We start from the raw sequence: 18,342 nt of genomic DNA, 5'->3' as shown, positions 1-18,342 counted from the left end.
CAGAGCCAGTAAATCGAAAATGAGGTTGACATTCTGGGACTCATCCAGCAACCCTGCAAGAGTTTTCCAGACACCCCAGCTGCACAGAGCTTGAAGGAGCCTGGGAGCAGCCTCCAGTCATGGCCAGAGCTCTCTTTGGAATGCTGTCAACTCTAGGAGGAGAGGGGAGCTTGCAGTAAGCAGGAGCTTGCTGTTACTTAACTGTCATTAATGCCCCCATAAACTCTTAAACTCTTGCAGGGAAGAGAAGGATAAGCAATGAAAAAAACCGCTCTCGGCATTTTTTTAAAATGGAGACAAAAATCTAACTGTGTGGCCCAGGCCGGTTTAGATTGTGAAATCCTTCCTCAGCCTACACAGTTCCGGGGTTCCAGGAAAACATCACCACATAACGTTTAGCTTCAGTTTTGAAGAACTAACTTTGCAGAAACATAGTCCAAGGAACTGGTGGTCTGCATGGTGCCCACCCCCCAACCCCTGAGTCTAAATAAATGTGGGATTCAACATGAGTCTGGTTGTCTAGGTCTTGTTCAACTTGGATTCATATCAAGTGGACTGCAATTCCTATCCAATTGCATTCCACCCTGTGGATGGATCGTTAGCTGCTCTATGGCTTTGTACTCATTTTTACTTTAAAGGCCAGAGGGTATGAAATGATGCTCTGGTAAATAAATGGCAGGCTGAATGTAGAGGTAGACATTGAACTTGCCACCAACCTCAAGTAAAGACAAAAGCAACATCATGGATTCCTGGCAATCTTCTGCTAATGAAAATTATGGCATGACCTAGTTTACTGTGTGTGAGAAACCTGGGAGTTGACATTCTTTTCCTAGAGTATCCACCTTTGGTTTTCTTTCGGAATTTAAGAGATGAATATGTTTTCTATGTCTGAGAGGTAGATCATAGGAAAGAGAAAGTTATGTCTTCCCTAGTGTCTTCCTCTTGTCCAACTCCTTCTATCCTTAGGAGAATGGCTGCTGAGTTATGCAGTAAAAATGGTGTGTTTTAAGATATGGAGTAAAAAATTATGAAAATATATTCTTAAGTCTTGAGTGCTTCATATACATGAGGCTATGAAATTTTTAAAGAGATTTAATGGGTTCATATTCTAGCCCAAAATCTGATTGACAGGGAAGACAGAAATGATGCAAATTGTCTATGTGTTCCCAGCAAAAAAAAGAAAATATACCAGTTATCGAAGGAATTAAAGCTATCAGATCAAGTGGGCAGGGGGAGCTCTTATAATAATCAGAACAGCAATTCTATTTGGGGAGTTGATTTCATCATGGGTTTTGAACCCTATTGTCAGAGGTTATACATGAATTTAGAGCCACGACAAGAATAACTTTTAGCACAGAACATAGGTTTATGAGAGAGCTGTGCTCTGTGTAAGCTGTCTGGATATTTAAGAGTTATTGGGAAATGTCAAAAATTAAAATACTATTGCTATTAGATATTATAACAAAGGGTGATATGCTCTTTAAATTTCTTATGAATCAGGCCCTAAACTCAAAGGACTATATTTCATTCAGGAAAATAAATAAAGTAAACATATCAAATTAAAACAATTTCATCGTAAACAGTGGGAGAAGGAAAGCAACCAGACTTTCCAGATTCCTGGCTTCACCAGTGACTAGGACAGATTAGCATGACAAAGTTATAATAAAAGTATGGCATAATGAAGATAAGACTATGGAAATGCCATTTCTGAGCATCTGTGCATATATGCAGATATATATCCTGTGCCTATTATTTGCAAAGCAGTTTGGTAAGGTTTAATGAAATATGTCATTATTCTTATAAGTACAATAATATATTACCTTTATATAGCCAGCAAGCGACCAAGAAGTGAGCAGGGTCATAGGTTAGCCCTTTATATGATGTCATTAAGTCTGTCTCTATAGTTGGCAATAATTTAGAAGTTACAAGTTGATTTACTGTGGCTATTTAAAAATATTTTATTTCATACATGTACAATAGTAAGATGTAAAGTCAAGTGAGAAAGTACAATGGAAAAGCATCACCTAACTAAACGTGCCATGTTTTAAACAGCAGAATCAAAATAGTTCCACAAAACGATACTGGACACAGAATCTCTTTAGACAGAAGTCATTTTCTAACTTTGTAAATGAAATATGTCAGGCAGCAAAACCGTCTAACCTTCAAGTGTTTCCTGTGTTCCTACGCTTTGATTTTACCTTAGAGCAACCCAGAGAACGTGACCTGCAGAACGGAGATAAAGGCTACAATGACTACACACGCATGGAGTCATCACAGTTGGAAATTGTAGAGTAAAAGATCCAGAGATGAGATAACTTCCATTTGGTCAAGCCATGCTCTTCTGAGAATGTTTTCTTTCTAAGCTTAGAAATATTTTTAAATATTAAAACTTGGTGTTCAGACATTTAAACTATGTATGGAGATCAAGATCAAGATCAAGAATATCAAATGTTTTTAGGCAGCTGCAAAACAAGGGCCACACTAAAATCCAGTCCTGGGGCCAACATACTTTATTTCCTCATTGTTGAATGAAATCAGAGAGTTTTCATTATTTTGAAAGTTAAACTGTGCTGGTATACAAAGATAACTACTATCAAATTAGTCCTTTAACTCAAAGGAAAACTGATTGAATAGTGAATAATAAATAATCGAATAATGATCGTATCCAGTGTTTCAGAGTCCATCGCTTGAGGAAAAGGACTCGTGACATTGTTCTTGGCCACAGTCATTCACCATCTCTCACAATGAATACAACTGCCACAGAAAAAATATTCCCTAAGTATCCTATTTGAGAGATTTTAAAAGTATTTTATTGTCACTATATTTTTGGAAAATGGTATTAAAATCTTTACCAACATACAAAAATACACTAAAGTTCAAACCAAATGAATTGGTGACAGTTGCCTGGATTAAATAATTATTAATTTAAAAATACAATCTTTTCAAGCACTTATCTCATTCAAGTTGTACATAAGTAATGCCTCACACCTATCAAACTTTAAGGATATATTTATATACCACAGATATCTGATGATCCTTTAGTTAGCAGACATTAGATTTGTACAACTCATAGCTATAACCTCTTGAGTTATATACAGTTTTCCTTTAGCTCCAGGTTCTATTAAAGCTTATTCGTGTGTTTTCTTATGCTCACATTAGGCACTCCAAAATATTTGTTGAATACTATAAAAAACGAGGGAAAATTTTTACATCGAAGTTTCGAGTACAAAACGATGTCAGAGTATTTAACTGCCTATAGAATCTTTTATAGGGAAGAAAATAATATTCCATTCATTCAGTTCAGAACAGGAAACAAACCATTCTTTTCCTAAATGCATATAAAATGTGCTCCCATGATGTAGTCAATAAAAGGCAAGTTGCCATGGGATAGGGAAAATATAGCTTAGAAATGAAGAGAAATTTTCAGATAAAATGATTGATAAAGACACAAGAAGAGGTTTATCAGTATCACCCAGTAGAACCTCAGCAGGACAAGTGTCACAGTCAACTCTTTGTCAAGAAACACTGCCATCTGTCCTAAGCACAACCTCTAGACCTATGGACCATCAAAATGATGCAGTTACATATTACCGTAATTTAAACAACTTCTGGGGAACATACGAGGGATCCAATCACTATATGAAAGACAGAAAAACTTTACAGGAATGATAGGGGGTCTTGAAGATTGATATGTGCATGGATCTGGAGTCAAGTTCTAGCAGAAATTTGTTTTCTTTTTTCCTTTTTTTCCTTTTTCTTATGTAAAGATTGGCATCACAGGCACATAACAGCAGCAGAGTAAGTTGATGAATTAAACAATAATGGTTAGGGGTATAGCCCAAGGAATCAGATCCTGCTTTGGCCTGTAAAGTGAAGTTTGCGTGTGTCTATGGAGATTAAGAAGTGCCACGCACCAGTAAAGAATGCGATGCATTTCAGACATATTGCAGAAGGAGGCATGTAGGTCAGTCAGTAGCAGGAGCATCTATTTTCTAACGCTGACCATTGGAGTGCCTGGGTAAAACTGACTGACTGCTCTAACCAAGGTACTGCTGTGCAGGGGGGCCATTATGACTTCCACACGCATGAAGGGAACACACGCCAAGGGTCTCCATTAGTCCCCATTTTAATCCCTATTCCAAATATGCTGAAGAGCTCACTATTTATACCATGGTGGTGTAGTTCATATGTGTGACTTGTTTTATTAACTAATATATCTCTAGTGACTCATCTTGGAAAAGAACTGTCTTCCAAATGAATATTTTAAGTAGCAATGACTAAGTGAACTGTGTGTTTTATCATCACTGTACCTGGCTGTGTGATTTTAAGCAAGTATCTAGGTTTTCCTGAAGCATCTCACTTAGAATTGGGTCATAGACACTCAAAACTTTTCACCTGAGACTTGTCTATTTCTAATGCATCTTTCAGATTTAGAGGCACTAAAAATACTTTCCTCCTGAGATTCACTCTCTACATTTCCCAAGAGAAACACATAATAAATAATGGTATTTATCCCCCCTTTCTTTTCTCCCTCCTTTCCTTCCCCCAGCCTTCTTTGATAAAGTGTCAATAAGACAATATGACCAAAGAAAGTGTTTGTCAAGAGAATGCTGTCATATCGTTCTTAAAAAGCAAGGACATGGACCTACCAAGGGAGACTTACTTTGTAAGGTCAGCCAACCACAGGGATTCCAATGAAAGAACAGACCTCATGATTTCTGTCTCTATTCACAGGTCTTATTTAAAGACAGCCTACCCCTAAACCCATCCTCAATAATGTCACAGAAACTGTATGGCTGTCATTAACTCTGTCATAAATCTGCTTCCAAACAGCCTTGAACACAGTTCGTCTAACGTTAAAAACATCAACTCGTTTCATCCCTGGTTTGTTTTTGTTCCTTTGCTGCTTTTTTTTCCATTAAAAACCCTCTAAAAATCTGTTTCACATCACATTTTTGGCTGCCGTTTTGAGAGTTCCCCTTTGGAAATATAAGCAGGAGACCAAAGGTACTACGTAGCCATAGCCCGTTTGGTAGCCTGTGGTAATTGCAGGTAGGGGGTTTCTGCCCTTCCAGTGGAGAGCTGTTAGATGTGGAAGCTAAAGATCCTCATCTGGAAAGCTCAAAATAACACGGGTGAGATATAGTTTACTTATACAATCAACTTTAGTCCTTTTTAACCATGTAAACTCTCAAAATATGGGTGCACAAAACACTTTAAAAATTCTGCTTAGACATCACAAAGGAAAATCCAAATTTCATTGGTTTTCTCCTAAGTTTACAGTGTGATATGTATACACGTAAGGCTTTCAGAAGGACATTATAAAGACACAGAGCTGACTGTCCTGACTGAGACAAAATGACACACCACAAAATTCAATTTTTGCAGAGGAAACAAAGAAAAGTCATCACTTTTTGTGAAAGAGGAGAGGCTTCACCATGCCCGCCAGGATCTTGGGCAACTGGGCAGCAATAACTTCAGACATCATTTCCGGAAATTCCACAGCCAGTGCCCGGGATTGGATGAACGTATTCAAGCAGTACAGGTGGAGCTGTTTCACAAGCTGTTGGTTCAACACGTGGGTAGAAAACGTGAGAGAAACAATAAAATCACACTGTTCAAGTATGATAACATTTTTCTAATGCTGGAAACACCTATCTAGATCCTTGTTCTTACCAACATGCAAACAACGCTCTCCAGGCTCCAGGGTAATATGGAAAATGTTTTATGTGTATGATGGGGCATGCTGATAGTATGTTATTTTACAGATTTACTTATTTTTGTGTTATGAGTATGAACATGCATTCCTTACATGTAGTGCCCATAGTAGCCAGCAGACGGCATCAGATGCACTGGAACTGGAATTACAGATGCTTGTGAGCCACCCTGTGTGTGCTGAGACCTGACTCTGGTTCTTCTGTAAGAACAGCAATGGCTCTGAACTGCTGAGTCATCTCTCCAGGCCCAAGCTTGCCATATTTTAAGGTAGTAAAATTAGCTACTTTCTCATCACTTAAAGTAAACATTTTGATTTAATTTTCAACACTTTTTCTTTTCAATGCACGTATGCAGATAGAAAGGGAGTATTAAATACCTAAATTTTCAAAATGCAATTATTTCATAAATCCTATTTGTTAATCATACTTTTTCAGAACAATGGACTGTTTCTATGTCAATAACCCAACATAAACCAGGCATGTGCTCTAAGCAGTGTATTGTTGAGCAACACAGCCTTGCTTTAATACTGACTTTTGAGGCAGGGACTTGCTAAGTGGCCCAGATTACCTCTTTCTCTGTAGATCAGAGGAGTCTGTAAGCATGTGAGCTCCCTGGGGACTACAGGTCCATGCCAACAGGCTCAGCTTCTATTACAATGAAATATGTTATGTACACAATTTTAAAAGTGTCAGACTACAAGATCGATCACAAAGGAAAGGGAGGAAGCAGAATCCAGAAACTCTTCAACAGGCATCTTGCTCAATTATGTTTCCATTTTTGACTGATTCAGTGCCCTTGGTTTTTACCGGAAACGTTGGTATTGCTTCCTGCTGCCTGGCATTTCACTTCTTTTCTTGATCATTTTTATTTTATTTTATAACCTTGTATCTCATTTCCTTAATTTCCCCTCATTTGTCACAAAGCCATAATCAGCTTCTCTGAAGGACTGTGAGAGGTCACCCCAATATGGTTGTGCTTATTAGCCACTCCCTAGCTCCACTTTCATCCTGGAGCTGATGTTCTGGAGACCCGTGAAGTCTTTCTGGTCCTGGTCCAGCGCTTCTGACTGATCCTTCCCATCATTATGCAAGGACATCACCATACATAGCTTCTGGCTGGAATCCTCCTTGCCTCCAGCTCTTTGTTCCTTTGTGACACATCCTAATGCACTTTCTAGGAAAGGCTATATTTGAGATAAACTCTGTAAGACTTTACAAGTCTGAATCGCTCTGATGGTGGCCTTCCCATTGTTGGAGTATTTGGCTGGTGGTTTTGCTCCCCCAGACACTGGTCAATGTCCTGTCATTGTCATAGATGCAATGTCATCCAAAATTCTGGTAATTTGCACATGACTTGTTTCTTTTCTCATTTGTATGCTTAGAATGGTCTTCTCACTCTTGGTATGATGAGTTTTTGTGGTGTACCTTGAATCAATTTTGAGTTCCCATATTCTATTCCCGTATAGTTAGAAAACTCATATCTTTAGCAAAGAGTAGGCATGCAAGCCTGGAGGATTGTTACCAGTTGAAGGTCAGTATAAACTACAAAGAAATCCAAGTCTCAAAAAAGGGAGAAAAAAAGAACTCAGAACCTTCAATTTCAACAACTTCAGTAATAATTTCTCTGACTGTAGCTTTTCTTCTGAAAATTCGTATTAAGTTGAATTTGAGGATGAAATTTGTACTACTGATCTCTTAAGATTCCTACCTTTTTCTCTCTGATTTATGTCTTAGGTTTTAAATAATGTTTCTACTGAGAATGTCCTTTGTATTTCATTACTTTTGTTGAATTTTAATGTCTTCTATTTTGAACTTAATTATCCCAAAGTTTCACTTATTTATTTAGTTAGATAGTTTTGCTGAATACCCGCTATTGAAGACTCTCTGTTGTTTGTTTGTTTGTTTGTTTTGACACAGTGCCATTGTGTATCCTTGATGCTCTGTGAATTTGTCTTCTGCACTGGTGCTTTCTTCCTCAGGTTGAGCTTTTAAAGCTTCTTTTACTTTCTGCTTTTCATCGTAAAGGTTTAATTCAAGTGGCTCATCATCTTTGCAGGTTGCTCATGATTCAGGCTCACAAGCTGGCCTGGTGACTGGGTAGCTTTTTCATGACTTTGATTCTCATTTTATTTGTTTTTTTTTTATATACCAGCAATAAAAGCTTGTATCGAATATGTCTCAGATAACCATATATGATTATATGGTTAATGTAAGGTCAACATTGGTCAATATATGGTCAACATCAAACACAACTTTATGATACTGTCTTTTAAAACCCAACTACAAACGAGAATTTGGGGGAACCACACTGTGATGACTAATACTGGTCATCAACTAACAGGATCTAGAATGACCCAGAAGATAAGCCTTTGGACACATCTAAAAGGGACTGTGACTTTATATTAGCTTCTATGTAAGATGTGAGAGTTTAGGTTAATAGCACCACTTCTTAGGCTTGGGGTCCAGACTATCTAACAAGGAAAATGCTTTCAGAGCTCCCAGAGTTCATTGTATGGTATGTGGTGGTTTGCAGTGTTTGACCCATAATGCCACTGCATTATTAGGAGGTATGGCATTATTGGAGGAAGTGTGGCCTTGTTGCAGAAAGTGTGTCATTGTGGGGGTTGACTTTGAGGTCTATGCTCAATCTTTGCCCAGTGTGGAAAAGACCTTCCTCCTGGCTGCCTTTGTATCAAGATGTAGAACTTTCAGCTCCTCCTCCAGCACTGTGTCTTCCTGGACACTGGCCATGATCCCCACCATGATGATAATGGACTGAACCTCTGAACCTGTAAGCCAGCCCCAATTAAATGTTTTCTTTTATAAGAGTTGCCTTGGTCATGGTGTCTCTTCACAGCAATAAAAACCCAACTAAGATGAGAAATTCACAAAGTTGTCACCAATAATCTGTTAGACAAAAATATTTACATCATGCAAGCTGTCAAGAAGTTTTGTAAGTTGATAGAAGCGTTGTGAACTGGGGACCACCCCTTTCTGTCTTAAGCCAATTGCCTTGATCAATTCCCGAATATAGCTTGACCTCATCTCTTCAAACTGGCTTTGACTCCTCAGGCCTTCCAAAGGAACTGCACAAAGTTAACAAGAAATAGCAGTGAATATACTTCTGAGCCAGATAACTAACATATTATACATAATTTCTAAGTTTACACGCGCGTGCGCACAGACACACAGACACACATACACACACACACACACACGCACACACACACACATAATTTTAAATAGAAACAATTTAAGAAGGAAAATAATGGTGGAAGACAAAATCAAAACAGAAATCTTTTAATTGTCAAAGAATATGTGAACAACTTGCATTTCAGACTTATATCTATGAATTATGCATTTAATGTAACATTTGCTCAAAAGAGGCCTTGGCATTACTATAAAGTCTTTTATATACATTTTATTATATACATTATTACATTTGTGTTTCTTTATATAGCTTTGTTTTTATGTAAATCTCAACTGTTTCTTATTAAAATTGATCTTGGCAACTTTATCTTCTTGTTGTAGTTTTAATATTGCTTTATTATATTTATTACTGCTTTCCTGCTGCTATGCGAAAAGTTATTATATTTGAGTATTTATTTTATATTCATTGATTTAACTCTTATACCTGGCCACTTTGTTTTCTTTGTATATTTCTAATAGTGTGTCTATTGTCTTCTTTCCTGTAATTGTACCTGTCAGCTGTCATTCATTTCCTTCCTTCCTTCCTTCCTCCTTCCCTCCTTCTTTCCTTCCTGACAGGGTTGCATGTAGCCCAGTATTCAGAACATTATGTAACTGCTAATGACCTTGAATGCTTGTTCCTGCCTTCCCTTTCCAAATGTTGGATTATAGACATAAGCCAACATGCTCAGGTCTTCTAGCTGTCACTCGTCAATCAATTCATTGCACTGTTCAACACTTACATAACAATATTAACTAACAACAGTGGTGGGACGTGTGTATGTTGGATGATTTATTTTGAAGAGAATTGACTTTGTCATATACATTAACTAACAGTTTGGACATTAACCTTTGGTCTGCCTTCGTGTGGATTTCTGTGCTGGGACTAAGATGAGCACTGGGGTTACTCCTCAGCAGTACACAGTTTTAGCTCCTTTCTTCCAAATCCTCCATAGATCTCTTATACAACAAGAACATGGTTATCCACTCTCCCCCTCCACACCCTCTGATTCCAGAGGCCAGAGTTTTGTGCAATTACCTCTTCTTTTTTGCTCTCCTACACAGCAACCTTCAGCCTCAAGCAAACGTTTTCTGAAGCCATGTGTAGATCCAAGAGAAAAATAGAAAACCTCCTCCAACGATGGTTTTCCACATTAGTGACATTTATTCTGCACTATTTCTGTAAAGACGTGCTCCGAGGTTAAAGATACTGCTCATACCTAGCTTTAAAGCCCAATCCTTCCCCTGCCTCTCAGTGTCAGCTGCTTTCTAAGTCTCTGGGATAAGGAAACAAACCAAAGAGAAATCAAAGAAATAACACTTCGGCTTTCAGTTTGCAGCTGCTCAGATTCTAAATATAGAGGGGTTTCTCAGGAGTGATTCTTGCAAAATTCAATAAACATGAAATTGTTTTTACGCATCTCTATGGATGTGCAGCATGCGTCCCTACCAGACCTACAGTCTGTTCTCTTCAGTTACGTCAGACTCTAGTCATTTCACACAATGCACTTCTATAGCTTCCAAACCAATCCTCATAAGTAAGTCACCCTGACATGAGAACAGGAAATCATTCTTAGTGATCCCCTCATTAGGAGATTTCTCAGAGCCTGTGTGACCCTGTGTGACCCTGTGTGACCCTGCTGCCTGTTCCTGCAGAGTTTTCCATTGATTTTATGGCATACAGCGACTTTAAGTTTGTAAGAAATTAGCAAACATCCCCTTACAACTTTGCCACTTCATTCATTCATTCGTTTATTTATTTATTTATTTGTGTGTGTGTCTGTGTGTGTGTGCGTGTGCGTGTGTATATGTGTCTGTGTGTGTGTCTGTGTCTGTGTGTGTGTGTCTCTGTGTGTGTGTGCGTGTGTGTGTGTATGCGTGTGTGTCTGTGTCTGTGTGTGTCCCTGAATATACTCACACCCACGTGTGAGTGCTTGCAGAGATCAGAAGAGGATGGAGGATTCCTCTGTACCTGGAGTTGGAGTGGCTGGGAGCCACCCTGCAGGAATGCTGGAAGTCAAGCTGTGGTCCTTTCTCTGCAAGGACCATTCAACTCTTAACTTCTGAGACACATCTCTAGACCCAGAGTTTTGGTTTTGCTTTTGCAAAGGTAGTTCCTATTTGAGGTTTGAAAAGCTTATATTTCTTCATAGTTTTTAAACAATTTCAATATTTGTATTTAACTTAATTATCTGGATATATAAAGAGCTAAATAAACTAATTTTTCTAAATATGAAGTCATTTCCTCTTAACACCACTAATTTTTTAATCATTGACTTTTGCTATATTCGCCACAGTATTTAAATTTCTGCTTGACAATTGAATGTGACCATCCATCTCGTGGACAGTAAGAAGTATGTGGCACTACAATTCTCCTATCTTGTAATGCTGCACAAGCCTAGCATTAAAACCCAATATTTCCCCTGCCTCTCAGTGTCAGCTGCTGATTTAAAGATGCTTTTCCAGAGATGTTGTATAGTTCTCCCCACTGGCCAAAATGTTACTCCAGTTTTCACTAGGATGCATAAGATATGTAGGCGCATTCGTGTGGATTCCACGAAAGCACCTTGCTCCTAAGGAACTGACTCTTCCTTCCCATCCCAAGCTCCCTTCCTCAGCCAACTGAGATTTGTGCTACTAGCAGAAGTCCCTGAAAAGATACTGCTGAGGGAAACACTGAGGTGACCTCATCCTAAGTTCTTAGCGCCCAGTGACTCACTTTCAAATCAAAGAATCAATCATACAGCTGAAGGCTGAAGCTGCCGTGTGTGGGAAGGGCACAGAAAGGCTCAGTGCATGCATGTGTCTCAGGTCTTGCATCACCCAAACTTCCACCCATTCCTTATCTGTTCATTTCTAGTCAGATGCAACGGAAGGCTGCAGGGCACATGACAGTGTAGCCACTACATGGGAGGAAGCTACGTCTTTCTTGTTTACCCCTGGGACTGTTCGAGTAACACACACTCTGCTGATGCTCCAAGTCACTGATCCCTGAGGCCATCTGCTGGAACAGTCAAACTGTTCTCACTCACAGAAAATAGTTCCAAACAAGAGTGTGCGCGCAGGCGTGGTATGTTTAATAGGAAGCATAACTTGATTTCATATTAACAAGCTTGCGAAATGGAGTAAGCAAATCAGTTTGTAGTCATATTTCATGTAAAATAAAGAAATTGGCTATGCTATTTTAATGTTGTGTGACTATATATAAAAAACATCAAGTCACTATTTTAAGGTCAAGGGCAATATATTGGAAATTCATCCTTCACAGTTACAATCTAAATTGTATACGTGGTATGTGACCATATGATGACATTTTGATGTTTACCTTGTGAATTTAAAAGTAAGGCGCCAAGTGTCTTTAGGCTTGGATACTCACTTGTGTTAAGAAGAAGTAAGACTTTCATACAGAGGAACTCCTCGTGGGTCACCTGGAGCTTGACAAACTCCTGTGGGATTTGCCACATGGTAAGGCACAGCGAGTAGAATGACAACTCCTTCATCCTCTGCCTTGTACCACACACAGCACACAAAAGAAAAAGCAGCGTAAACATAAACAACCAATGCCCATCAGCCAGGTAGTAATGTAACTTGTCAGGGAGCAAAAGGTCAGGAACTGTCTTTCCTGCATATTTAATCAACAAACTTAATATTTTGAATTTTCGATGTCTCTAAACTTTTTTACATGGTAGCACTACATTTTTAAGGCAAAGAAAATTTAGACTTAAAAATATTATTACATACACATTGACCAAAGTTAATATTGTCTCTTGCTTTTATTAGGACACTTGAAATACCTAGATCTGCTGTGAGCAATGTTGAAGGATTTGGAAGAATTTGGAGCCAGGAACTGCTGTATTGGTGGACTAGTATATGTATTTATTTGTATGTGTAAATATAATTTTGTGCACAGGTTAATGGATTACTTCAGTTCCTAAAACTTTGCAACACTGACTTTTCCTAGTGATGTATGTAGTGACAGAGAAACAAATAAAAGCACGGTAGCACATGTAATTGAAAGGTTAGTGCAGGCTCTGTAGACAGGGTTCTCTGATATGAGGGATTCTCTCGGCATGTGCCATTTTGTAAGGCCAGCATTAGTCACTGTAGCGAGTAGAAATAGTGGGATGAAGACAAGATACCCACACTGAAGGATTAAGATTAACCCTGGCCCCTCAGGTCTGTACCAGGTTATCCAGTTCTCCCGAGCCCCAGTTTCTTGAACTGTTAAGGTGGATGATGCTGAGTCCTTGCCTATGTCAAGGGACTATCAGTTAAAAAAGAATGAATGGAGCATGAAGATTGTCAACTGTGAAGATATTAGATAGTAGTGTCAATTACTACTTAAATGCACACAGCTTGACATTCACCATTAGAACAGTGTAGGCATTACCTTGGACGAAATCGTACCATCTAAACACTACATGCTAAAAACTACTCAGATATGATAAATCAAATTGAAATAGTCATAGAATATTTTATGTTTAATTTTTAAAAGTAAATTTACTGTCAAGTGATACTATTTGATTTATTTCAATACCTCAAGTACAAGTCTGAAAACTTAATATGATAAACACTTAATATAACATGATATATTGAATTGTATGTCTCAGATTTTTAAAAATAAATAAAAATATTAGTTTGAGATAAAAACATATTTCAAGACAAGAGGAATGGGGTTCAAACATCAAATAAGTAACTAACTCGGAGAATTTAACTAAAATTTTCAAGCAAATAATCATAGACAAAAAACTTTCTGAAAAGCTCTCCAAGTTCTCAGGAAGTAATAGAGTTGGCCAATGGGATTGCATGAAACTAAGTTGCTTCTGTACAGCAAGAGAGAAATGTGATTGAGTGAAGAGAAAACCTTAAAATAGGCAAAAATATCTGCTAACTAAACATTTGACAGAGGATTAATATCTAGAATATGCAAGGATTATAAACCAAAAAAATCAAGAAATTAAAGGACCCAATCGATAAATGAATTACTGAACTTATTATTGTGAAATGAACAGACAGTTCCCAAATGATAGAGTACAAATGGCCAATAAAAACATAAAAATGTTCACCCTCATGAGTCACCCAGCAAAAGTTAATTACAGCTACAGTGAGAGTTGATCTTACCACAGTCAGAATGACAGAAAATCATCGTGCTGATGAGGATGTGGGCAGAAGGAAGCTCTTATACCCTGCTGCTGGGGATATAAACCAGTCCAGCCGCCATGGAAATCAGCCAGAGGCTTCTTGAAACACTAAAAACAGATCTACATATTACCCACCTAACAATCTCCTGAGTATTCACCCAAAGGTCTCCAAGTCAACACATTACAGAGACCCTTACATCAATGGCGATTGCCACATGATTCACCGTTGTAATGCCGCTTTCCAAATCATACTGTTGATGTACCTGTGTCAACAACAGAAGCACCAAAAGTCACAACTTACTCATTCAGGATTAGATCAGGTGCAAAATATAGCATCTGTCCACTGACATGCTTGTACGACCTCCACCCCAGGCCAAACACCATCAGGCTCATCCAGGAGTACTGAATCAGGGTTATCTGGTCATCGATGTGTAAGTTCCGGAAACCTGCAATGTTTCGAAAGAAACCAATCACAGAAATCATGTGAACCATGTTAAAAATTTGTAGGAAGTCGAAACTAGATACTGATATATTTTTCTAAAAATCAGAAAATGCTCATAAATAACACAGCCTATAAAGAGAAAAATGGATAGCCATTTTGTAAGTCATGAATATCCTCAATGTGATTTAGTGCTAGTAATAATCATTAACTGAATTAATTATCTGTTCTGGATTTATGTAATACCCATTTCCATGCTAGGCACTATGTTAACATGATAAAAATCAATGCCAGAATCCGCATATGGGTGAGAACATGTACTATTAGTCTTTCAGTGTCTTCTTGACATGATATTCTCTCACCATGAACCCACAGTTTCTGTGGTGTCTATACAAGACCTGTACAAGAGCAAGCCTGTAAGCATTCCAGTATGCAGAGAGAGGGACTCAGAAGCCCTACCCCTGGCTGAGAAACTATAGACAATTGATGGCTTCTAGGAGAGGGAGAGTCAGTTTCATTAAGGATATGGTCCTGATAGGTCAACCACACCCCAGTGGTTGCTCCCATAACAATGAGTATATGAGCAGCATGCATTTGACCAAGTAGTTTATTAATGAAAAAGGAAAAGAAAAGGGAAAGAGGACATAGTGTTGAAAAAGGCATGGAAGGAGGGGAGTGGATATGGGAGGAATTAGGGAAAGGAGGGAGACTGAGTTTGCATCATCCCAACACTTAAAGAATATATAAGACACTTGGTTCTCCTGTGGAGGCAAGAAGGATTTAAGGCCTTTCTTCAGTAGTCCTCCTCACATCTGAAATAAGGGCAAAGAGACAAGTTGGGGTAAAAGTAGCACATTTTGGACATACTGGAGAGACCTTATTGGTCTCCATATTGGAGAGTATTGATCACATTTGGGTATACGGACTTGAACCTGGGGATGTATTAGGGGAAGAATATGATGTAGATGCCGCTGTAACATACAACAGTTGAATAATGAAACTGTATTTAATATTTTGTTTAAGATTAAGTAAAAATGTTTTAACATGAGCATCAAATCCTTTCCATGAAGCTCTTTGAAAAGTAGTGATTTTCCTTAAGTCCACTGCTACCCATTTACAAAAGATCTAATTCAGAAATCAAGCCAGAGTAACACTTAATCCATTAGCTGTTGAAAGAGAAAGCATTTCTTTCTGTTAAACATTGAAAATTTCTGCATGTGCTCCTGATGGCCCACCATCAGTTGGGGAACTGACTTACTTGTCTTTGTGCTTCTTAGTCTCCATAGAGATGAAAACTCAAGTGTGCCTCCCTAACTAATGGTAGCTGGGCAACCTCCTGACATTTGTGGCACACTCTTCAGTGTCTAACCACCCTTCCTCATCATTCCTCTCTGTTTCTGCTTGACTAATGAGTCCTTCTGTTTGGAGTGTGATAGAACAGCAAATGCTGCGATCAGGGGAAATGCATACAATCCCTGCTGCCCTCTGCATGGTGCCTGGGGAAGGTCTGTGAAGCACTCACTACCAGGACTCTGTCTCTGAGTCAGCAAAGACAAGGTGTGGGTTTTTATTGTGAGAGAGGTAGAAGTCTCAAGGCATCTGAGGAATGCATCTCTGTGTGACACTTGTTCATTGTCCTGCCCATGACAGGTCTCAGTTTGTGCTGGATCCCTAACCTGTCTTTCACTCCAGCTCAGTGAATTCCTGGTGCCTTCCAGAGGTTGTTTCCTTTCTTTTCTGTTTTGAGAGCCCAGGGTTTTCTCCTATTATGATTAGAATAGTTATTTTTTCTTTGTTTTGATACTTTTAGCATCCACAGATCTAACTTATTTTGTGGCAGAAAGACACTAGCTTGCCAAGAAAAAAATGTTGCTTGTGATTTTTTAAGTTTCTTATTTTCACATGACTTTGCTCCTTTAAGCTCATGTCTACACGATATGTCATTTTAGAAAAAGTGTGAATCTTAATACAATTTATCTAGAGCACAAGTATTGCTTTCATTAAATATTGAGCAAAATGGATAATTCTTTCATAAAATTCAGAATTAATTGATGATAAAAAATCAATTCTTTTTAAAACATGAAGATTACGCAAAGGAGGCATGAGTAGATAGAGTTGTGTGATGGTGTGCAAAAAGGCCTCAGTTCCACTCGTGACTCTAGCAGCTGAATGCTACTTTGAACAAGTCAGGCCATGAGGATAAACATAACTAAATATAACTGAATTAAAGATTCAGGATAACTATATACTTTGTTGAGGAATATGCAAATATTTATTATCCCAACTGTGGATCCTGGTGACAGATCACTAATTGGATTAATGGCTATAGGAAAACCACTAATCAATTTGAGAAAAAAATCCCCAATTTAAAACAAATGAATCAAAAATAAATAAATAAATAAATAAATAAACAAGCAAACACAAAAAAATGAACCACATTGTAGTAGTGTACTCTTGTAATCTCAGCACTGAGGAGGTGGACGTAGGAAGATCAAGAGTGCAAGTTTATCCTTGACTACAGAGTAAGTTCTAAGCCAGCCCTGGCTATGTGAGAACCTGTGTCAAAATAACAATATGAAAAATAAATAAATAAAAAGGAAGAAAGAATATGGCTTCATACAAAATAAAGTCAAAATTATAAGCTAGAAAGCACAATCCTTTATGTTACGGAAAACACACATATAATTAAAATATAAATGCTGTGAGTGACAATAAATCCAGAAGACATATTAGGCATGCCTGGCCTGGGAAAACAGCCAGCCAGCAAAGTGCTTCTCACACAAGCAAGGGGAGTGAGTGTTCCTTCCCAGCATGAGAGAAAAGCCAGGTGTGTGGTGTTGCATAATCCCAGAGCTAAGGACAAGCAGAGACTAGTAAATCCTGGGAACTCTCGACCAGCCAATCTAGACAAATCAGTGAGCTCCAGACTCAGTAAGAAACCCTGCCCTTAAAAGTAAGGTAGAGAACAGCTGGGAAGACATTCAGGGCAACCTCTGACCTCCACACATGCACACATGTGCTTCTATGTGCACATGGACATGAATATATGAATAAATTCATAAAATTACACATATACATACAAGTAAACATTAGTAATGAAATGTATATTTAAAATATTTTCAGAATTTCATTTCATATGTATTATTTTATTTATCAGCTTGTATCATATGCAAATATGAATTTCATCATATACAAAATGACAGGTTGGTAGAAACTGAGATTCAATTAATTGAACATATTAAAGTATTAACAGAATGATCTCTAGTAACTCATTAGTCTGTATATTTGGTTCTCAATTCTAACCTCTCTAATATATTTTAAAACATCTAAGTATTTGATGTAACTCTGATAGATTTTTTTCATTTCAAATCATTGTTTTATATTAATCTATGCTAGTTTTAAATTTTCAAAAAGTTATACATACATGATTCTGTTTTCTTTTCTGAAACTCAGACTCTGTTTATATTCACTTTATCCCTGTGCTTATCTCTTTTTCTTGCACTTCTGGAATCTAGGTCTATCAGTGTCTTGAAATAAAGGAACACTTACTTTTTGTAGTGTAAAAGGCAACTTTTATTGAAATATTTCAAAAGTTACTCAGTTACTAACATTCATAGCAGAACACATATTTCCATCTAACAGAAAACCTCCTTCCTCCACCTTTTGGAGGTGAAGCTGTGGAAAAAGTCCAATGTTAAATCGACTTGCACATGGCTGGCTCACAAGTAACGTTTCTCCCCATTGACTGTGATACCATTCCATCATTTTATACTGAAACAAAGCCAGGAACATGGAGATCAGATTCCTGTGGTGATACTGATCAGAGAAATTTCATGCATTTGAGATGATAATCAAA

General features: G+C 38.0%; 1 protein-coding gene across 1 annotated transcript in view; it reads right to left on the bottom strand.

The window, feature by feature from the left end:
* Positions 1-5,124: 5,124 nt before the first annotated feature.
* The window catches only part of Pgr (progesterone receptor), a 58,937-nt gene continuing 45,719 nt past the window's right edge, over positions 5,125-18,342 (bottom strand). Inside the window, 4 exon segments of the mRNA NM_022847.2 lie at positions 5,125-5,563; positions 8,646-8,803; positions 12,283-12,413; positions 14,349-14,493. Of these exon segments, the coding sequence (NP_074038.2) occupies positions 5,408-5,563; positions 8,646-8,803; positions 12,283-12,413; positions 14,349-14,493 (590 nt within the window). The 3' untranslated portion in view covers positions 5,125-5,407.

This window comes from Rattus norvegicus, chromosome 8, assembly GCF_021556685.1.
Source record: "Rattus norvegicus strain SHRSP/BbbUtx chromosome 8, alternate assembly SHRSP_T2T, whole genome shotgun sequence".
NCBI lineage: Eukaryota > Metazoa > Chordata > Mammalia > Rodentia > Muridae > Rattus > Rattus norvegicus.
The sequence above is the reverse complement of the archived record's forward strand: the minus strand, read 5'-3'. Positions and strand labels throughout refer to the sequence as shown.